General features: G+C 46.1%; 1 protein-coding gene and 1 long non-coding RNA gene across 4 annotated transcripts; both read left to right on the forward strand.

Moving 5' to 3' along the window:
- The first annotated feature begins 963 nt into the window (after positions 1-963).
- PIGT (phosphatidylinositol glycan anchor biosynthesis class T) lies at positions 964-14,043 on the forward strand. Of its 3 annotated transcripts, XM_019017006.4 has the most exons (12): positions 964-4,096; positions 4,260-4,437; positions 6,593-6,720; positions 7,036-7,136; positions 7,246-7,332; positions 7,878-7,965; positions 8,074-8,171; positions 8,270-8,435; positions 9,128-9,328; positions 12,051-12,216; positions 12,331-12,414; positions 13,374-14,043. In XM_019017006.4, exons 1-12 carry the CDS (start codon positions 3,910-3,912, stop codon positions 13,624-13,626), a joined length of 1,737 nt encoding a protein of 578 aa, XP_018872551.3. In that variant the 5' UTR covers positions 964-3,909; the 3' UTR covers positions 13,627-14,043. The 3 variants fall into 3 exon arrangements, with proteins under 3 accessions (XP_018872551.3, XP_018872552.3, XP_055229031.1); XM_055373056.2 differs by lacking the exon at positions 4,260-4,437 and having other exon boundaries at positions 3,855-4,096; XM_019017007.4 differs by lacking the exons at positions 4,260-4,437; positions 6,593-6,720 and having other exon boundaries at positions 3,831-4,096.
- A 3,091-nt stretch (positions 14,044-17,134) lies between these two features.
- LOC115931731 (uncharacterized) lies at positions 17,135-19,133 on the forward strand. Its single transcript, XR_008674566.2, has 2 exons — positions 17,135-17,457; positions 18,970-19,133. It is a non-coding gene; the product is annotated as an uncharacterized lncRNA (long non-coding RNA).
- The last annotated feature ends 3,413 nt before the right edge of the window (positions 19,134-22,546 follow it).

Here is a 22,546-nt window from a genome sequence, read left to right on the forward strand (position 1 = left end):
CCTTCAGCCAAAATCCTAAAGCTTTTTGTGCCACCCAAGGCTGAGTGACAAGGCTGCAGTCTTCCTATTGTCCCATCCTGCTCTCACCCCTGCAGGAGGCCAGTGTAAGTATCTGTTCCTAAGTGTTTTTCCTAACACTAGTGAGAAACCTGTGGGAACTCCAGGGAAGTAGGAGTGTCCACCAGCCATTCCCTGTCTCCAGGAAGCTTGTGGAGTGAATACCTTCTGTGCAAAAGCCTCTAGGTCCAAGTTGAGATCATCCACTGAGCTGGGCCAGGGCCCAGTCCTCTATTAACTTTTGGGGTTTTTCTGGGTTGCTTATGACCTTGCTGCACATAGAAGACATAATCTCTGTCCTCTTGTGGCTTCTCTCCTTCCTTCCTTTAGAGTAGCAAGGTTCTATCTACCTCCTGTCTGACTGTGGCTGAGCCATCTCTTGGGCTGCGGCCCATGATCCCAATAGCTTTGCTGTGCAGGGCTTCTCAGCTCCCAGGATCACCCCCCTTCCTTCCATGGTGAACGATGAGAAGCTAGACTGGCTTGGTTGCCGTCAACATGTCAATAAATCTCTTAGTAGCCCAGACACATGATGCAAAGATTGTGGGGAGCCTGCCTTGGGAGAGGGATTTACAGCCCTCTAGAGAAGTAGAATTGTTTCTGAGCCTATGGGGAGCCTTCAGTTTGGCTGCTATGAGCCCCAGCCCTGCCTGGAAAAGTCTAGTGTCAGCTAAGACCCCAGGACTACTTCCTAGTTGGGACAATAACCTTTTCTCCTGCCGAACCACAGGGGCTTGGCTGGCCTTCAGAACCATCATCTCCAGCTGACTGTTTTTTGTTTCTTTGGTTTTTTTAAAAAACTTATGGGGGTTTCAAACGTACAACAAATACAGAAAGAAAAATATCCCAGGTTCTCATCATACAGCTTAAAAAATCATCAAAATAGTACCAAGATTGTATCATCTACCCACCACATATTTTTAGTGGAAAGACATTTATGATAACTCTTGAAAGAAAGAGTAGATTATAAAACACCATATTCAATATGGTCACTTTTAAAAAAATGATAATCTTCAGATTGACCATTTGATTATAGTGTTGCATTAAAGTTAAACCGTGGTTTATGGCAGCCCAGAGCCTAGCTGTCTGGTTTTTGAGGCCACACAGTGCCTTTGGAGGTGGGAGGAAGATCTGGAGCCAACTCTAAGTCAAGGAGCCCAGCTTTCAGTCTCCAAGCCACAGCGTGGCTTCTGATATTTGCACGGACTTGTCATAGGGTGGACATCCTGACACACTTCGGAAAGGAGGGACCACAGCTCAGAAAAAGTTTCCTTAGAAGGCTTACACTGTAGCAACCCCAGGAGTGCACAGAACTTGACACTGAACAGCATGGCAAAGTAGAGAAAATACAGAACTGTGCTATGATGTCATCTTGTTTGTTCATTCATTCACACATTACTGAGCACCTACATGTGATAGTCACCTTGCTTAGGCAACAGAAATACTAAGGTGACCATGAGCTCTTCCAGGAGCAGACACAGACACAGGTAATGGAAACAATGTGATGAGGGATGTAGCAGAAGTACATGAAGCCTGTAAACCACTAGAGGAGGAGAAGGTAAGTCTTCACTAGAGGTGGCTGGGTCCTGAATGATGGAGATGGGCAATTTCAAAAGGAAAACAGAGAAGTACGAAATAGTCATAATGATGGCAGCTACCTTTAAAAAAGTATTATTTTGAGGTTTGACAGTGTAGACTATAGTCCTAGCTCCATCACTCATTGTAATCTTTATTATCTTAGTTTCTGTACTTCTTAATAATAACACTCAAGCAACCCTATCACTTAGGCACTATTATCTACATTTACATATTAGTGCCTAGGTGACAGGGTTGAGTGTTACTATTAAGCACTTGCTACATTCCATATCCTACATGTACATAATTTCTCATCTTAACAACAACCTTGAAAGTAGGTTTCTTCATTATACAAATGAAGAAAAGTGACACTTGGGTTGATCATGCTCATATGGATTAAAGGCTGGCATAGGGATTTGGACTCCTGTCTTTCTGACATCTAAGCCCATGGCCTTCCTAATATTTCGTGTCTAATGGGGCAGGAACACTGAATGCAGGCAGAATGAAGGCATAATGAGATAAAGACATCTTTCTGACATTTCCTTTCTGGAAATGTCTGGTTGGTTGGCGCATATCTTGGCAGACCTGCCTGACACCAAATTGGCTCTTTCTAGAAGTGTGGTCATGAGTTTCACCAAGAGACTGTTCATGAAATCCTTCATGAATGTGTTTCCCATAGGGCAGGTGGAAAAACTAAAGCATGACTTTAACTTTGGAACTCCTAAAAACTCAATAAAAAAACAAGCCAGTAAACAAAGGGGTGAGGGTGCAGAAGACTTTAACAGACCTTTCACAAAAAAATAAAAAATTAAAAAATAAATGGCAAATAAGCACATGAACAGATGCTTAACATTTTTAGTTACCAGGGAAATGCAAATTAAAACCACAATGAGCAACCACTACATACATACCCAAGTGGTCAAAACTAAAAAGTACAAAAAATTAGAAACTTCAAATGCTGACCAGGATGTGGTACAATGGAAACTCATAGTTTATGGAAACATAAAATGATACATTTTGGAGAAAGGTCTGACAGTTTCTTATAAAATTAAACATACACCTGCTCTCTGACCCAGCAATTCCACTCTTAAATACCTGGCCAAAGGATATGAGAAATACACGTCTACAAAGGAGCTTGCACAGACAGCAGCCTTGTTAATAATAACCAAAAACTTTAAAAGTGCCCATCAAGAGTTGAATGGATAAATTAATAATACTACGCAGTAATAAAAAGAATTGTGGATACATGCAAGAACATGGATGATTCTCAAAAACATTCTTCCCATGAGAAAAAAAAAGCCTTACACAGTATACATACTATATGATTTCATTTATATTTAGTTCTGGAACAGATTAATCTATTGTGGGAAAAAATCAGGGTACTAACTGCCTCTGGAAGGTGATAGAGGAGCAGGGATTGACTAGGAAAGGGCATTGCTAATTTTCTGGGGTTTTAGGAATGTTCTGTATCATGATAGGAGTTCGGGTTACATAGGTGTGTGCATTTGTCAAAACTCAGTGAATGTGTACTTTGGATTTGTGCATTTCACTGTATGTGAATTTTACATGAAAATGCAATCAAATACTGAACTCTAGCTAATTATATGCATGCTTAACTACTTAAAGGAAAGTGTACTAATGTCTGCAATTTACTTTGAAGTGCACCAAAACACAAGATGGAATGATGGATGTATAGGCAAATATGTGGTAAAGTACAAGTATAGTATAATGTAAATAGTAGAATCTAGGTGGTGGAAAATAGGTTTATTGTAACAGGTGCTCATTCTTTCAATTTTGTTTGAACATTTTCGTAATAAAAGAACCACTTATTTGGGGGTTTTGCAGCAAATGGAGACACTGGAAGCTAAGAGGGGCAGGAGGTTCCTCTTACTTTGGGAAATGCAAATTAAAACCACAATGGTTTTCCCAAAAGTAATTGACCTTTTTCAGTCAATGTTTCCTCAACTATCAAATGGGTAAAATGGCAGTGGCGGAGCTTCATATTATTAAGCATTTCCTGGTGGGTGGAAACGCCATGAACTAGGTGCGGCCTCAAGCTGGTTACTCGCCCTGCCTACTCCATCTCGTGTCCTCCCAGTAGCCCCTTAGACCCACCAGCTCTGAGGGAATCTTCGCGACCTGCGCAGGCGGTGGCTCTGATAACCGCATCCCGGTTTCCGGGACGACAGCGGAAGTCACTTCTCACACGCCTTTCTTATTGGATACCGGCTTTTCATGGGGCCGAGCGCCGCTGGGTAGGCGGAAGTAGCCGCAGGCATGGCGGCGGCTATGCCGCTTGCTTTGCTGGTCTTGTTGCTCCTGGGGCCCGGCGGCTGGTGCCTTGCAGAACCCCCACGCGACAGCCTGCGGGAGGAACTTGTCATCACCCCGCTGCCTTCCGGGGACGTAGCCGCCACATTCCAGTTCCGCACGCGCTGGGATTCGGAGCTTCAGCGGAAAGGAGGTGAGGGCGCGAGATCTGACCACGGAGAGATTTCCGTAGTGCCTGCTGGCTGGCCGGCCGTGGGGTGAAGGCAAACTGGCCTAATTCCTGGGTGGAGTTCGGGATCCTGGGTGTGGACCCCGACGAGGTGGGGATCGTCACTCACCTGCTCCCGTTTCCCCAGTGTCCCATTACAGGCTGTTTCCCAAAGCCCTGGGGCAGCTGATCTCCAAGTATTCTCTACGGGAGCTGCACCTGTCATTCACACAAGGCTTTTGGAGGACCCGATACTGGGGGCCACCCTTCCTGCAGGCCCCATCAGGTGCAGAGCTGTGGGTCTGGTTCCAAGACACTGTCACTGAGTGAGTGCACACCTTGGGCCCTGTTGCAGGCCATGGAGGGAATGTGGCTGGGAAAGTGTTGTCATCCTGCCACTGCTCTTGGGGACAGCATTTCCAGTAGGCAGCGATTCCATGGGGGTAGAGCTGGCATTGGAAGTAAGAAATGTTACCACAGATGAATAAACTTCCCAATCCTAAAACTTTCAGACATGAGGTAGCATATGCATATCCCTGGAGAGGCAAATAGCAAACAATTCATGCTTATTTGGAGGTAAGGCAGTAGAAAACTGGCAACTGGATAACCTTTTAAAAGGCATTCATTAATATTTTTTAAATGATGATAAATACCACGAAAGCCAACCATAACATATCTGTGGGTTACAACTGGCCAACAGGATGCTACATCACAGTGTTAGAGGAACTGCTTTTGTTTGGGAGGGGGCAGGTCTAGTTACTGTGCCTACTACAAACCGCTATTTCCCAGTGGCTGCTGTGGCTATCCTGTTTAGAATAGAACCTTTCTGTGCAGTGGTTGCAAACACGTCTACATGGGCCACACAGGTAAGAAATGAATAAAGGTATTTTTAAAACTGACAAACACAGGAATGAGAAATATATCTCATTTTCCTCTTAATCCCACTATAAGAAATCAATAGTGCAAGTATGATATAACAAGTTTTAGGGCAATAAAAAGGAGCAGCAGGAATTGTGGCAGGCTAGAGAGTTTGTGTGACATTCTAACGAGGACAGCTGTGCCACTCAGCTTCTATGGATTGTTGCCATGTGGGAATAGAGACCTAATGTGGTCAGACTCAAATGTTTCTAAAAATTTTTTGTAGAAACAAGGTCTCACTATATTGCCCAGGCTGGTCTCGAACTCCTGGGTTCAAGCGATCTTCCTGTCTCAGCCTCCCAAAGTGTTGGGATTACAGGCAAGAGCCACCACACCTGGCCTCATTTTTCAAGAGATACCAGAAATCTGGAATTTAATGTGAAAATTGGCAAATTCAAATATCAGCAAGTAATTTAAAAATTTTTTGAGTGCTGCGTGGGTCAATGTTGTGCATACCAAATGAAGCATGTTTATGGTTTGAGTAGAGCTTTCCGGCTTCAAGTTTGCCATTTTTATTTGAGGCTTAAGGATTGGAGCAGTTGAAAAGCTCTGAACATAGAATTATCAAAAGCTCCTGGACAACACTAAGGAATAAGGAATAAGCAGTGACTCCCCAGCTTGCCAAGACTTTCTCTCTTGCCTCAACTCTGGCTCCCCTACCCTTTCCTGTCTACTCTGCTGTCACTGTCTTCCCTCAGCCCGTAATTGCCTGAAATGTGGAGCAAATGCTTAGAATTCTTTCTAGTGCTTATTAAGTTTTATGCTTTCTCTATTACTGAGAGCAAATCTCTTTTGATATTTCTCCAAGAAAAGAACATTAATTTAATTTGATGTTTTTATGAAATCCTAGAACAGTTGTTTTTCCCATGTTCAGTGAGCTTTTTTGGATATAAGACTTCTCACCATGATGGTAGAATCAGGACTTACCTTTATTCCCAGAGTATACACAGGGTAGTATGCATTGTTTTGCCCAGCCCAGCACATTCAAGGAAGATCAGTGAGCTCATTTCAGCTCTGATACATGAGGCGCTTTCCATGGTGTCAGGGGAAGTACATAGATGACCCAGACTGGTCCTTGTCCTCAAGTTGCTTACAGCCTAGTTAGGGAGAAAAGGTGGTCAGGACACGATGCTGCTGCCACCTAGCCATCTCCCAGGAGGGACCTAGTAAGATGCTTGGATGGTCAGAACCATGACTGCACAGAGGAGACTGTGCTTAAGGAGGGCAGGAAAGGCTTCGTGGAGGGGAGGTAAGAACTGGAGCCGGATCATGAAGGTAGGCAGAAAGAAGTGAGCAAAGGCTTGCAAGGAAGGAAGAATCACCTGAGCAGAGACCCATGGGGATGCAGAGATGTCCAGAGGAGAGTGAGGAAGAAGGGGCTGAGTAGGATGAGACCCAGCAAGTGGGCTGGGTGGGGGCAGCAATGTTCCAGCTCCATCAACTGGCCCGTCTAATAGTTAAGAATACAGCCTCCTCCTATCAGGTTTAACAGCCAGCTGTGGACTTTGAAAGAGGGAGCAGAGGTAGCCCCAGGACAGTGAGTGGATTTGTGTCTCTATCCAGTGTGGATAAATCTTGGAAGGAGCTCAGTAATGTCCTCTCAGGGATCTTCTGCGCCTCTCTCAACTTCATCGACTCCACCAACACAGTCACTCCCACTGCCTCCTTCAAACCCCTGGGTCTGGCCAATGGTGAGATAACCCCTACAGCCCTTTCCTTCTTCCTCTTACCTCCTGCCCAAACCTTTGCCTCCTTTTCCCTCAGTTTCCTGCTTCCTCAGCCTGGGCTAGATCCTAAGTCCCCTGTGTGTGCAGGCCCCCAATACTGTGCCATCTCTGCATGCCTTTTCCCAAGGAGAGAAGGGAGTCCTACTCCCAGCTGGGACTGTCCAGACTGTGGTGCTAGAGGTGGTGTGGGGAGCAGGAGGGTCATTCCCATCTCTGGAATGTGGATCCTGAGGGGTCAGAGCCCAAGGCCCACCCCAGACAGACCTCTGTCTCCCTCAGACACTGACCACTACTTTCTGCGCTATGCTGTGCTGCCGCGGGAGGTGGTCTGCACCGAAAACCTCACCCCCTGGAAGAAGCTCTTGCCCTGTAGTTCCAAGGTGAGGCTGCAGAGCCTGGCAGCCGGGGGCGGGGGGGTGTATAGAGAACCTGTGCCCCATGCCAAGTGCTCCATACAGGGCTTCTCTTATCTCTTTCCATCTCCTCCAGGCAGGCCTCTCTGTGCTGCTGAAGGCAGATCGCTTGTTCCACACCAGCTACCACTCCCAGGCAGTGCATATCCGCCCTGTTTGCAGAGTAAGTCATGGGGAGTAGAGGAAGCTGCCATCCTGGGGCTCAGAGAAGGTACATGTAAAGCATGTGGTCAGTGTCTGGCTCAGGCTGAGTGAGTACTGAGTGGTAGGTGTGATGACGGTTATTCAGGGCATTGGCCAAGCACCAAGAAAACAGTGGTTGCCTAGCAAGCACTGAATAAATATTTGTCATGGAAAATAGTGGTTCAGAACAATAGCTATGCGGGTGCAATTGCTAGCTCAGTCACTTGCCAGCTGGCGTAACCTTGGGTGAATCATTTCATTCCCCTGAGCTTGGTTTCCCACCCTGCCACATGACATTGATAGTAGAATCCACTCCTAGGGTTGTTGTGATAGTTTATCAAACTGATGCACATACAGCTGTCAGCACGGGGTCTGGCGCGAGGTCAAGTGCTCAGGAGTGGGTGGTAGCAAATCGATGGATGTGAAGATACATAGATGAGGGATTGAGTCTGAGTAGGAGTCTTTTTTGGGGCTGTGTGGTGAGAGTGATACCCCCTCACTGCTGCCATCTGGCCCTTGTGATAGAATGCACGCTGTACTAGCATCTCCTGGGAGCTGAGGCAGACCCTGTCAGTTGTATTTGATGCCTTCATCACGGGGCAGGGAAAGAAAGGTAAGTTACCTTGGCAACTCATCTGTACCCACCCATGCCAGCCCTGCTTTATCTATGTGGACTAGGCCTAGGCCTGGCCCCTGCTCAGCCCTGCGCTCTGTTTCTCAGACTGGTCCCTCTTCCGGATGTTCTCCCGAACCCTCACGGAGCCCTGTCCCCTGGCTTCAGAGAGCCGAGTCTATGTGGACATCACCACCTACAACCAGGTAACAAGGTCTCCAGCCACACACACAAACACACCCCTGGTCCCCAGGACCAGCCTACCCTCTCTGCTTGCTTCTTAGCCCTGCCTTTGTGTCCCCAGGACAACGAGACATTAGAGGTGCACCCACCCCCGACCACTACATATCAGGACGTCATCCTAGGCGCTCGGAAGACCTATGCCATCTATGACTTGCTTGACACCGCCATGATCAACAACTCTCGAAACCTCAACATCCAGCTCAAGTGGAAGAGACCCCCAGAGAATGGTGAGTGGGTGGTTGGTTGGACTGCTGGGTTGCAGCGGCTACAGAGAAAAGACTCACAATCCCACGTCTTTGCCGTAAGATGATTGGGTTGTATTTAGACCAGATCTCCAGAGTCATATGCTGCTGACTGTAGCTATTCCAAGCTCTACGATTTTGGGTAGGTTCCTAAACTCCCCAAGCTTCAGCATCCACATCTGAAAAATAAAGAGTATACTTAGCGAATTGGATGAGATGATGTGAAAAATGGAGTTAATTCATGCATTTGCTTAATCAACCAAATACTTTTGAATTCATACTAAGTGCCAGGCATAGAGTGTTGAATAAGACAGAGGACACTGCACTCAAGAAATATAAGTCTACTAGCTAGGGCAGGTGTCAGTTAATTAATTACAGTTGTGTTCAGTTCCCTTACCAAGGGAAAGAGCAGAATATCCTGAGAGGACCTGGTTTGGGTTCGAAGGGGTCACAGTGTTCGTCACGTAAGCACTTCAATACTAGCAACCTATTGTCATCATCGCTTGTTGGCTGGGGAAGACAGGGATGATTCCAGAACCCAGATTGCCCAGTTTCAGTGGCAGGGCTGTTCCCCCATCTACTCACTGGCTTGGGACTCTGAACATGGCCTGGGCAGTTGGGGTGGGGAGTGATTCTTACCTTTGACAGCTGTTAACTGTTGATATTTCTTTACACAGAGGCCCCCCCAGTGCCCTTCCTGCATGCCCAGCGGTACGTGAGCGGCTATGGGCTGCAGAAGGGGGAGCTGAGCACACTGCTGTACAACACCCACCCATACCGGGCCTTCCCGGTGCTGCTGCTGGACACCGTACCCTGGTATCTGCGGCTGTATGTGCACACCCTCACCATCACCTCCAAGGGCAAGGAGAACAAACCAAGTGAGGACCTGAGTCCTGAACCAGGCCCCCAGCCCACCCTCTCATGTCCTCTCCAGGTCCCCCAAACTCTCATTTCCCAGGGTAGTTCCTGAAGTACCTCTGAAAAGCTACACAGGCATAAAGAGTAAGGAATAGTTTCTCAAAACTGGAACGGGAGCCTCACTGTCCCAGGTTCAGAAGTAATTTATAAAACAGCAATAATTAAAACACATAATACTGGTGATTCTTAATAGGACTGTACAAGGACAGTAGCTTCCTTTTTCACTTACTTTTGCCTCCTTTGTGGAGCATTGGGTTTTGTGATGATTCATAGACTCTTTAAGGTAGGAAAAGGGTTTGGCAATGTTGGGCTTTTGAAGCTAGGAAGATAGCAGAGCTGGAGTAGATGGTGTTTTGCTTCCTTGGGAGAGGTAAAGAGGTACAGTTAATTAAATTTTTTTATTTCTATTTCTATTAAGATTTATTTTTATTTTCTATTATTTTTCTAAGGAGAAGATAATATTAGTGCTTCCTATTAGGTGCCAGGCATAGCACTAAAGCACTTGCCTTTCTTTGGTGTAGGGGGAGACTAGTAGTAAAGTAAAAGACCTCTGAGGAAGAGGTTGTACCACATCCCAAACGGCCAAACTTAAAAACCTTTCAGTACTTTAGTTGATTCGTATATTTTCAAACATACGGTGAATATTTCACTTATTTTCAGCACCATTATTTGTACCACCTTCAAAATCTCTATTTCAGACATCCTAACTGCATATTCTGTAGGTTTTTCTGTTATTATTCTTTTAAATCTTCTCCTTTGGAAAATTTCAAACCCAAACCCAAACAGAATAGTGTAATAATCCCCTGTACACACCCTGCAGCCTTTTTTTTAAGAGACAGACTGTTGCTCTGTCACCTATGCCGGAGTGCAGTGGCATGATCATGGCTCATTGCAGTCTCAGACTGCTCGGCTCAAGCAATCCTCCTACCTCCGCTTCCCTAGGACTACAGGCATGAACCACTATGCCTTTAATTTTTTCATAGAGGCAGGGTCTTGTTATGTTGCACAGGCTGGTCTCAAACTCCTGGCCTCAAGCGATTCTCCTGCCTCAGTCTCCTAAAGTGCTGGGATTATAGGTGTAAGCCGCTGCCCGCTGGCGTATCTTAAAGCAAATCTTAGACATTGCATCAGTTAACCTTTAAATACTTTAAGGATTTTTAAAAATGTAACCGTATGATTACCACTTCTGTTTTCCCCTGTGGTCTTAAAAATGTCTTTTTATAATTGGTTTGTTTAAATTGGGATAAACAAGGTTCTCACATTGCATTTGCTTTATACTAAGTTCCTCTCTTGGGTGGGCACAGTGGTGCATACCTGTAATCTCAGCACTTTGGGAGGCCAACACAGAAGGACCACTTGAGTCCAGGAGTTTGAAACCAGCCTGGATGACATTGTGAGGCACCCCCAACCTGTACAAAAAAAATTTTTTTTTTTTTTTTTTTTGAGATGGATCCTCACTCTGTCACCCAGGCTGGAGTGCAGTGGCGCGATCTTAGCTCACTGCAACCTCCACCTCCCGGGTTCAAGCGATTCTCCTGCCTCCACCTCCTGAGTAGCTGGGACTACAGGCGCGTGCCACCACGCCTGGCTAATTTTTTCTGTTTTTAGTAGAGATGTGGTTTCACTGTGTTAGCCAGGATGGTCTCGATCTCCTGACCTTGTGATCTGCCCGCCTTGGCCTCCCAAAGTGCTGGGATTAAAATAAATTGTTTTTAATTAGCTGGGGGTGGTGTTGCACGCCTGTAGTCCCAGCTACTCAAGAGGCTGAGGTGGGAGGATCACTTGAACCCAGGAGGTCAAGGCTATAGTGAGCCATGATCATACTACTGCACTTCAGCATGGGCGACAGTGTGAGACCCTGTCACGAAAAGAAAAAAAAGTTTCTTTTTCTTTAAAATTACTAGACTATTCTTAGAGCAGTTTTAGGTTTACGGAAAAACTGAGCACAAAGCACAGAGTTCCCATATACTCCCTGTCTCCACACCCAGAATGTCCCTTATTATAAATGTCTTATATTTGGTGTGGTACTCTTCAGTCTCTCTTCATCTGTAGCAGTGCCCGTGCCTTTTTTTTTTTTGTAATGTCATTTATTTGTTGAAGAAACTGGGTCATTTGTTGTGAATGTTGGCATTTGATAAGTGCTTGATTAAATATTTAATCAAGAATATTCCACATTCTTGATTTGGAATATCAAATGTTCCACATTTGATAGAATGTTCCACATTTGATAGAATGTTCCACATTCTGGATTTGTCCTTGTGCTGGTGTTTAACACACCCCTCCTCTCCTATATTTCTTGTGTGTTGGTGGTTAGATTTAGAAACCTGATTAGATTCATGTCCCACATTTTTGGCAAGAAAAATTCCCAGGTGGTTCTGTGAACTTCTTCTTGCGTCACATCAGGCACTTGATGTCTGGTGCCCCAGTTGTAGTGATGTGAAGATTGATTAGCCATCTGCAGCACTCCTAACAACCTCTCTTGATCGCATCCTGGGATCACTGCCCTGGAAACATCCTCTCCCTTTTCTTAGCCCCTGCTTTCTTCCCTAGCCTGCCTGGCTTCTATGCTCCCAAGCCCATCTTCTAGGCACCCAGATTGAGGCTCCACGGCAAGCAGCAGGGAGAGGGGCAGCAGGTAGCCTGACCCCAGGAAAGAGATGTGGGTCTCCTGCATGTCTCCAGGTTACATCCACTACCAGCCTGCCCAGGACCGGCTGCAACCCCACCTCCTGGAGATGCTGATTCAGCTGCCGGCCAACTCAGTCACCAAAGTTTCCATCCAGTTTGAGCGGGCGCTGCTGAAGTGGACCGAGTACACGCCAGATCCTAACCATGGCTTCTATGTCAGGTGGGCTCCACCCCCACAGGCCACCTCTCATCCCCCTGACCTACCCTCTCTGCTGCTTACCCCTTGATAGGGGAGCCAGATGGGAACATGGGCCATCTCTGTGTTTCTCTGTAGCCCATCTGTCCTCAGCGCCCTTGTGCCCAGCATGGTAGCAGCCAAGCCAGTGGACTGGGAAGAGAGTCCCCTCTTCAACAGCCTGTAAGTGTGACCACACTCACTGATAACACATCCTCAGCTGCCTGCTGGGCCTTAACACAGGTGACCAGGCTCCTGCAGGGGAGTTCAGGGTAGATGTTACATCTTCCAAAGAGATGTGTAGATTTAATTCAATCCTAATAAAAATCCTGGCAGTCTGTGGAATTTGTGAAGACTTTATAAAATGATTTTAAAGTGCTTCTAGAAGAATACTTTTACTTACAGCCTACATTTACTCCTTGATGCTCTTAAATATTTAATCAAGCACTTATCAAATGCCAAGTGCTTCTGAGAGCACTGGGTGTACAAGATTAAACAAAACAGACTTGGCCCTGGCCTCCCTTTGCTTACAGTCTAGAGGGAAGATTCTGGTCTAGAGAGTAATGGGGTTAGAGGTGGGGTAGAAATTGATTTACTGGGTTATCTAGGAAGGCTTCATTTAGGAGGTGGCATTTAGACTGAAACCAGGCTAAGAAAGAAGCAACCAAGCAAAGGCGGGGCCCCTTTCCTCCACTTCACTACCAGGCTTCTCTCTTTCTTTCCTTTCCCTTTCTTTCTTTCTTTCTTTCTTTCTTTCTTTCTTTCTTGATTTCTTTCTTTCTTTCTTTCTTATTTATTTTTTATTTTACTTTAAGTTCTGGGATACATGTGCAGAACATGCAGGTTTGTTACATAGGTATATATGCGCCACGGTGGTTTGCCGTACCCATCAACCCATCATCTAGGTTTTAAGCCCCGCATGCATTAGGTATTTGTCCTAATGCTCTCCCTCCCCTTGCCCCCCGCCCGCCGCTCCCCTTTTATCAGGTTTAGAGATTGAGCTATGCCTTCTGTTGAAAGGTTTTGAGCCTAAGAGAACATTGGAAACACTGTGTTGCATTGCCCAATACTGCCGGAATGAGGATGGGGTGAGATGGGGAGGAGCAGCCAGTCCTGTCTCACCGCTCTTCCCCTGACCCCAGGTTCCCAGTCTCTGATGGCTCTAACTACTTTGTGCGGCTCTACACGGAGCCGCTGCTGGTGAACTTGCCGACACCGGACTTCAGCATGCCCTACAACGTGATCTGCCTCACGTGCACTGTGGTGGCCGTGTGCTACGGCTCCTTCTACAATCTCCTCACCCGAACCTTCCACATCGAGGAGCCCCGCACAGGTGGCCTGGCCAAGCGGCTGGCCAACCTTATCCGGCGCGCCCGAGGTGTCCCCCCACTCTGATTCTTGCCCTTTCCAGCAGCTGCAGCTGCCGTTTCTCTCTGGGGAGGGGAGCCCAAGGGCTGTTTCTGCCACTTGCTCTCCTCAGAGTTGGCTTTTGAACCAAAGTGCCCTGGACCAGGTCAGGGCCTACAGCTGTGCTGTCCAGTACAGGAGCCACGAGCCAAATGTGGCATTTGAATTTGAATTAACTTAGAAATTCATTTCCTCACCTGTGGTGGCCACCTCTATATTGAGGTGCTCAATAAGCAAAAGTGGTCAGTGGCTGCTGTATTGGACAGCACAGAAAAAGATTTCCATCACCACAGAAAGGTCGGTTGGCAGCACTGGCCAAGGTGATGGGGTGTGCTGCACAGTGTATGTCACTGTGTAGTGGATGGAGTTTACTGTTTGTGGAATAAAAATGGCTGTTTCCTTGGTTTTTTGCCTCTTGTCCTTGAGTCCTGGGAAGAGCTGGGGACTGGGGATTGTTTGCTGAGTGCCTGAACAGGACCTCCTACCCTATGCCTGCAACCCCCTCCACAAAAAACAAAAAACCCTACCTCCTCCCACCTGGCTGGAAATTTCTTCTCCTGATCTGCTCACCCTGTCCTCCCCATCCCCATCTGATTGTGATTCCCAGAACTCCCCGGGTTGTTTGGGAGTGTTTCTGGAAGCATAATCCATGGCCATGGAAATGAATCATCCTACTTCTTGGGGGCATTGAGAGTCAGTCCACATCAGCAAGGGTAGAGTGGAGAGGTGGGAGGGCTCTGGGTGGTGGGTCTCTAACTGTAGTGTGCATCAGAGTCACTGGGGGCACTTGTGAAAATAATGTAGGTTCCTGGGATCCAGATCCTACTAATTCAGTTGGTCTGGGTGTGGCCCAGCCTTTGACTTTTTAGCAGGCTTCTCAGGAGCTCCTGCTGTGCGCCGTCCTCAGACCACCCCCAGGCTTTGAAGCCAGGCTCATTGGATTGAAGCCCGCCCCGCCCACCTCCCTTGCTGGTTACATAACCCTGGATTTCTGTAAAACAAGCCTTTAGGCGGTTGCCTCCCACTGCCCTCATCTTCTATCTTTTCCTCTGGCACACTTGGCATCAACTGTGTGTTATTTGCAGTTCCCCCCACCTCCTACCCCACTCAGTTCTCCCATCACAGTGGTTTGGCCTAGAATGCCCTATTCCACCAACCATGCACACCTCTCAACTGCCTGGTTCCCTCTTATAAAACCAGATGAGGCTGGCCGGGCACGGTGGCTCACGCCTGTAATCCCAGCACTTTGGGAAGCCAAGGCGGGCAGATCACAAGGTCAAGAGATCGAGACCATCCTGGCCAACATGGTGGCCATCTCTACTAAAAATACAAAAAAAATTAGCTGGGCATAGTGGCACGCGCCTGTAGTCCCAGCTACTCGGTAGGCTGAGGCAGAAGAATCGCTTGAACCTGGGAGGCAGAGGTTGCAGTGAGCCAAGATTGCGCCACTGTACTCCAGCCTGGTGACAGAGTGAGACTCTGTCTCAAACACCCCCCCCCCCCCCAGATGAGAAGTTGCTGCCTCCAGGAAGTTTCCCTTGACGTGTCCGTGCCCCATGCCTTTGCTTCCATATTGTCTTGGACTTAGCACGTGTTCCTTATCAGCTGGCTGCTGTCCTTTCACTTCCACCAGATGGTGTGTTTCCTGGAGGCACAGGTTCTGTCTTTCATTAAGACCTGACCCATCTCAGGACATGTAAGTGCTCAATCAGCAAACGCTAAATGTATTAACTAGGTATGGGCTATTCTGGCTTGAGATCTGGGATCCAAGATAGGGATGGGCAAGGGGCACTCTGGAAGCTCCACATGCGTGAGTGCAGCAGTCTTAACACAGTGGTACAGGTGTCTCTGTAGCCAGCATAGATGGGCTGTGTAGGTTCCTTGAAGGGTTTTAGGAGCCCTCAGCACATGCGGGTGGTACGTGTGCATATGTAGGAAGGAAAGGCGGTGAGCTAGTCTAGACCGTGGGCAAAGGCAATTTGTTCAAGGTGCTTTTACTTGAGTTTACTTCCAAAGCAGTAAAGGAGCAGACTGTAAATGAGACAGGAAAGCAGGTGAGTGGATACACAAAGCTAAGTGGTCTGTGTAGTGTGCCTAGCGTGGGATGCAGCGTGCATAGCATGGGGTGTCTGCCAAGTCAGAAGAGCACAGAGCTGTGGCCTGGCTCTCTTTTATACCCGCAGCCCTGTCAGTACCTAGAAATGACCTCCACTACCATGCCACATGTAACCTACGCTCTGGCAACACCCACATATTTCTACATCAGACCTCCTCCCTGGATCTTGGATTCATTTACCCAACTGCCTACTTGCTTTCTCCATTTGGATGTCTAAAGACATCTCAAATTGAATATCTCCAAAACCGAGCTTCTGATGTGCTCCACCCCACCCCAAACGTGCCCAACCATAGTTACCTCATCTCTGTAAAAGGTAATTCGTGTCTTTCCAGGCACTCAGGCCAAATACCTCTGAGTCATCCTTGGTTCTCTCTCACATCCTGTTTGCACCCTACCTTCCAAATAAATCCAGAATCCCACCCCTTTTCACCACCTCCACTGTTATCAGTGAGGTTTTCCCTGGCCATACCCTATTTCAAATTGCTATCCTAGCACGCTAGATTCACCCGGGGAACTGAAAAAATCCTGATGCCCAGGCTTTACCCAAACCAGTTAAATCAGAATTTAAGGTGAGACTCACAGAGTCTCCAAGTGACACCAATGTGTAGCCAAGCTTAAGAACTTGGTCTTATTTTTAAAGTAGTATGAAAACTTACTGTCTCTCCTAAGCATTCTAACAATGGATACTTTTCAGAATAAGATTGTGTAAAACAGAGAACTCACTTTTAACTTTATAACAATTTATGTATTGTCTTTTTAAAACAAAAGTATATGTTGAGTTTATAATAAAAATAAAAATTTGGGCTGGGCGTCGTGGCTCACGCCACTCCCAGCACTTTGGGAAGCCGAGGTGGGTGGATCATTTGAGGTCAGGAGTTCGAGACCAGCCTAGCCAACATGGTGAAACCCCGCTTCTACTAAAAATACAAAAATTAGCCAGGTGTGGTGGTGGGTGCCTATAGTCCCAGCTACTCGGGAGGCTGAGGCAGGAGATTCACTTGAACCCAGGAAGTGGAGGTTGCAGTGAGCCGAGATCAGGCCACTGCACTCCAGCCTGGGCGACAGAGTGAGACTCCATCTCGAATAATAATAATAATAAAATAATAATTTGATGAAGACTTAACTAAATCAAATAGGCATCTGGGAGGTCTGGCCCCAGGTCTTCCCCCAGACTGAAGGGTGACCACAGGTGAGCCCTTTCAGTATCCGGGCCTTGGACTCCCGCTGAGGTGAAAGTGACCGGGTAGCCTGTTGGAGCCAGCCTTGTCCCATAGGCTGTGGGTCTCAGGGTCCTCTTTCCCAATAGCACTTCAGCTCACTTGAGGTCTTTTCTGAGCTGGTCATGCCCACCAGGCAGATGGCAAGGCAGGGCACGGAAGCTGCTGAGCTCCATGGTGCCAAGGGCTGAGCTCCATGAGCCAGGGCTGGGAGGCTGGAACTTATACCTGCAGAAAAAGAAGAGTCCCTATTTCCATAGGACAAAGGAAATATCTTGTTTTTGATTTCTTGGAAGAGGAAGCACTCTGGGCAAGAGGTATGAGCCGGGATGAAGTGGACTCCTTGTCTGGAGGTGGTGCTACACACCTTGGAGGGGCTCCTGGGAGCTACTGAGAATGTCCCCTAAGTCAGTATTCCTGCCTCATCTGAAATGCCAGTCTTCATCCTCATCTACTGCACACTTGAGTCCATGAGATTTTAGAGTGGTAAGTGACCTTTGGGGTCTCAGTTTTCCTATCTGTAAAGGGAGTGGGCTGGACAATGAACAGCTGTTCTCCATTCTTTTGTTATTGGTTCCCATCCAGAGCCTCCCAGCTAGTTGTCTCAACATCCCAGGGGAGAAAGCATAGCTCTTTGTCCATTGGTTTATTTATTCAATTTAGGAATAATGAGTTTATTGTTTTATATGAATAACCATACTTATTTAAAAGATCAAACTAAACTAAATAGTACAAACAAGCGAAATCTCTCCCCAAAGTCTACTATGGTGCTGTGCAACAGAAATATAATACAAGCCACAAATCGAATTTTCAATTTCCTAGTAGCTTTTTTAAAAAGAGGGGCCAGGCACAGTGGCTCAGCCTGTAATCCCAGCACTTTGGGAGGCTGAGGTGGGCAGGATCACCTGAGCTCGGGAAGTTGAGGCTAATAGTGGGCTGAGATTGTGCCACTGCACTCCAGCCTGGGTGACAGGGAAGGAGACCCTGTCTCAAAAAAAAAAAAAAAAAGAAAGAAAGAAAAAACAGGTAAAATTAATTTGATGATAGTTTATTTAACTGAGTACAGTATATATAAAATATCATTTCAATATATAATTAATATGAAATAAAAACTAATGCAATATTTTACTTTTCTTTGTATTAAGTCTTTGAACTCTGGTGTGTACTTTAAACATTTATAGCATATAACAACTAATATTAGCCATACCTCATGTGCTCAATAGTTACATGTGGTCAGTGGCTACCACATTGGATATTGATGCTCTATCATATAAAGCAACTATCAGTAACTTCAGGATAACCTCATCAACATTTTGTTAGATTGATTAACAAAAATAATTCTACAAAAATGAAGAGTTTATGGATATTGTTTTCCCTGAATTTTTGCATATTTTCTTTATACCTGAAGGACAATTTCATGGGGTAATATTTTAAAAAATAATTTGACTTTTTTTTTCCTCTTTCTAGGCTATTGAGATTTATTTATTTATTTATTTATTTATTTATTTATGATGGAGTCTCTGTCGCCCAGGCTGGAGTGCAGTGGTGCAATCTTGGCTCACTGCAACCTCCGCCTCCTGGGTTCAAGTGATTCTCCCATCTCAGCCTCCCGAGTAGCTGGGATGACAGGCACGCGCCACCATGCCTGGCTAATTTTTGTATTTTTAGTAGAGGCGGGGTTTCACCACGTTGACCAGGCTGGTCTCAAACTCCTGACCTCAAGTGATTTACCCACCTCAGCCAACCAAAGTGCTGAGATTACAGGTGTGAGCCACCGCGCCTGGCCCAGGCTATTGGTACTTACTATCCCCAACTTTTATTCTATGCTAGTAATTTGATTTGTAGTTCTGACTTGTTTCTTCCTTGATATTTTCAATTTATTTGCAGTTTTTTTAGTGGTGTTACCTAGATCTTCAATTTATTTCTTTAACACTCATTTTTAAGGGTCTTTTAAATTTTTATTTATTTTAAAATATTTATTTATTTATTTATTTTTAGAAATGAAATCTTGTTATGTCGTCCAGGGTGGTCTTCAACACCTAGCCTCAAGCAATCCTCCCACCTTGGCCTCCCAAAGCACTGGGATTACAGGTGTGAACACTGAACCACTGAACCCAGCCTAATGTTTTATTTTATTAAAGTTTTTGTTTTTTAAGCTGAAAGCCCTCCTGGAAATTTTTCCTTTTATCAGATTTTCTGCTGAATTCAGTTATCTGTGTCTGTTTCTTTTCTCCAGCGTCCTTTCCTTTTTAATTTTCTTCTTTTTTTCCTTTCTTCCCTCTCTCCCTGCTTTATTTTCTTTCTTCCTTATAACTGTATGTAGTATGGTGCATAGCTACTCTGTCATTTCCCTTCATCTTCGTCAGGCTCAGTTTGGGCAACTCTGCCCTGTCCTTTCGCTTATTCTAATTGGTGTCAATCTATTCTCTTTGGTTTCCTTCTCACCATATCTGAGATCTATTGTTACTTCTATCCCTACCCCCAAATTGCAGTCTGAAGTTTGCTTCTATACACTTCTGTGGAGCCTAAAGTCATGGGGTTGAGGGAAGAAAGGAATGCTATTGGAGATGTCTCTTGACTATGATGGGCAGCCTGGGCTCTGCTCTCTGGAGATTTTCTTAAATTCCTGGAACCACAGTTGGCTTCCTCTAGTGACGTGTTATTCCATTTTTGAGAAAGTTTCCCTGGAGCTTTGGATCAGCCAACCAATTAGAAATTTGAGCCTTGGGGAATGGCAAACCTTGGTGGGCTTTTTATCTCTGTGGAGACCCCAAGAGCTTGGGTGGGACTTGAATTTTCTGGGGATTCATCTTGACTTTTTGCATGCAGTTTTCTAACACTCCTCCCCAAAACTCATATTAAAATTTAATCCCTAATGTGGCAGTACTGAGAGGTTGGGTCTTTAAGAGGTGATGGGGTCATGAATGGATTAATCCATTCACAGATAAATGGATTAATGGATTATCATAGGAGTGGGACTGGTGACTTTATAAGAGGAAAACACATAATTTAGCATGCTCAGCCCCCTCACCATGTGATGTCCTGAACTGCCTCAGGACTCTGCAGAGGGTCCCCACCAACAAGAAGGCTTTCACCAGGTGCATCCCCTTGACCTTGGGCTTCCCAGCCTACAGAACTGTGAGAAATAAATTTGGTTTTTAATAAATTACCCAGTTTCAGGTATTCTGTTAAGACACAGGACAAGAAGGCTACTCAGTTGCAAGCAAGAGCCATCTCTTATGGAAAAGGAAGTGTGAGTCAGAGTGGAGCCAAGAACCTCTGGCAACAGGTGCACAATTCAATTTCAGAATTGCCGGGGCTCAGTGATTGCTCTGAACTTCCCCTTTTAAAACAGTAGTGAACATAGTGGTTTCCTGTGCCAATCTTGCCATTGCAGGTTGGGTGCATGTGAGGCAGAAAACATGTCTCTTTAGTTCACAGGTTTTCAGATGGAGAGAAACTCTACCCATGGAACAGACCCCAAGACGCCTCTTTGCAGCTGGACTTGATGTAGATAAGCTCCAGAAATTGGAGCTGAGTTTGATGTCAAAATAGGATGAGGTGTTTGTTTGTTTGTTTGGTTTTGAGACAAACTCACTCTGTCACCCAGGCTGGAGTGTAGTGGTGTGATCATGGCTCACTGCAGTTTTGACTTCCCAGGCTCAAGCAATCCTCCCACCTCAGCCTCTTGAGTAGCTGGTACTACTACAGGTGTGTGGCACCGTGATTGGCTAATTTTTTATTTTTTGTAGAGATAGGGTCTTGCTATGTTGCCCAGGCTGGTCTTGAACTCCTAGATGCAAGTGTTCCTCCCACCTCAGTCTCCCAAAGTGCTGGGATTACAGTCATGAACCACTGCATCTGGCCAAGATTTTTTTTTTTTTTTTTAGTGGGAAGTAGGGCAGTGGAGGTAGGTGGGGATGGGTCTTGGAAGAAGTTATATTTTACATATAGGAAAATTTTAACTAATCTGTCTCAGTTTAAAAACATGTCTGCAATTTTTCTGGCACTTGTCCCATTGAGAACTGGGGTCGATCCCCTCTTTGAATCTGGGCTGACCTTGCCGACTCCATCATGATCAGTAGAATGCAGTGGAAGAGATGCTGTGTGATTTCTGAGGCTAGGTCAAAAAAGGCCGTCCTTCCATCTTGCACTCTTGGGATGCTGGCTCTGGGTGATGCTGATGTCCATGTGAAAAGTCTGACTACCCAGAGGCCACTGCTGAAAAGAACACATGCAGTGGACACTGGCCAACAGTTCCAGCTGAGGTTAGCCTTTTAGTTTAGCCTTTCTGCCAAGGCCCTAGACATGTGATTGAAGCCATCCTGGGTCCTCCAGCCCAGCCCAGCCCAGCCCAGCTGGGTACCACAGAATGACCTCAGACATGGCCACAAGGAGCAAAAGAATTCCCCAACTAAGCCCTGCCTGAATTCCAGACCTACAGAATCCACGGGCATCAGAAAAGAGTTGTCGTTTTGCACCACTAAGTATGGATCCTGGTAGGCAACTAACTGGAACAACTGGTGAGAATTTTCAGGACTTTTGTATTATTTCCTCTTTCTCCTGCACCTCTTCTGGAACAGAGCAGTTGGGGATAGGACCCATGACGAAACACATCAGGATATTCTATATTTTTCTGTTGCTACTGCTTTTTGAAGTTTATGGAATGAGGTTCTACTGTTTCCCATGGTGGTTTACTGCTACTGATTGTTTTTTTTTTTTTTTACCTGTTTTTTTTTTTCTCTCCTATCCAGTTCAATAGAAACCAGAGAATGAACATTCTATTGTGAAACTGTCCTGCCATCTGCACTTTACTCAGTGATATGGTTTGGATTTGTGTTGCCACCCAAATCTCATGTCAAATTGTAATCCCCAATATTGGAGGTGGGGCCTGGTGGGAGCTGGTTGGATCATGGGGGTGGATTTCCCCCTTGCTGTTCTCCTGATAGTGAGATCTCATGATACTTGGTTGTTTAAAAGTGTGTGGCACCTCCTGCTCTCTCTTTCTCCCACTCCTGCCATGTAAGACATGTCTGCTTCCCCTTTGCCTTCCACCATGATTGAAAGTTTCTTGAGGCCTCCCCAGCTATGCTACCTGTACAGCTGGCAGAACCGTGAGCCAATTAAACCTCTTCTTTATAAATTACGCAGTCTCGGGTAGTTGTTTCTTTTGAGATGGAGTTTTGCTGTTGTTGCCCAGGCTGGAGTGCAATGGCGCGATCTCGGCTCACCGCAACCTCCACCTCCCGGGTTCAAGCGATTCTCCTGCCTCAGCCTCCCAAGTAGCTGGGATTACAGGCATGCACCACCACCCTGGCTAGTTTTGTATTTTTTTTTTTTTTTTAGTAGAGACAGGGTTTCTCCATGTTGGTCAGGCTGGTCTTGAACTCCCGACCTCAGGTGATCCGCCCACCCTGGTCTCCCAAAGTGCTGGGATTACAGGCATGAGCCACTGCGCCTGGCCGTTTTTTGTTTGTTTTTTGTGTGTGTGTTTTTTGAGACACAGTTTCACTCTTGTTGCTCAGGCTGAAGTGTAATGGTGCGATCTCAGCTCACTGCAACCTCTACCTCCCGG

Source organism: Gorilla gorilla, chromosome 21 (assembly GCF_029281585.2).
Source record: "Gorilla gorilla gorilla isolate KB3781 chromosome 21, NHGRI_mGorGor1-v2.1_pri, whole genome shotgun sequence".
NCBI lineage: Eukaryota > Metazoa > Chordata > Mammalia > Primates > Hominidae > Gorilla > Gorilla gorilla.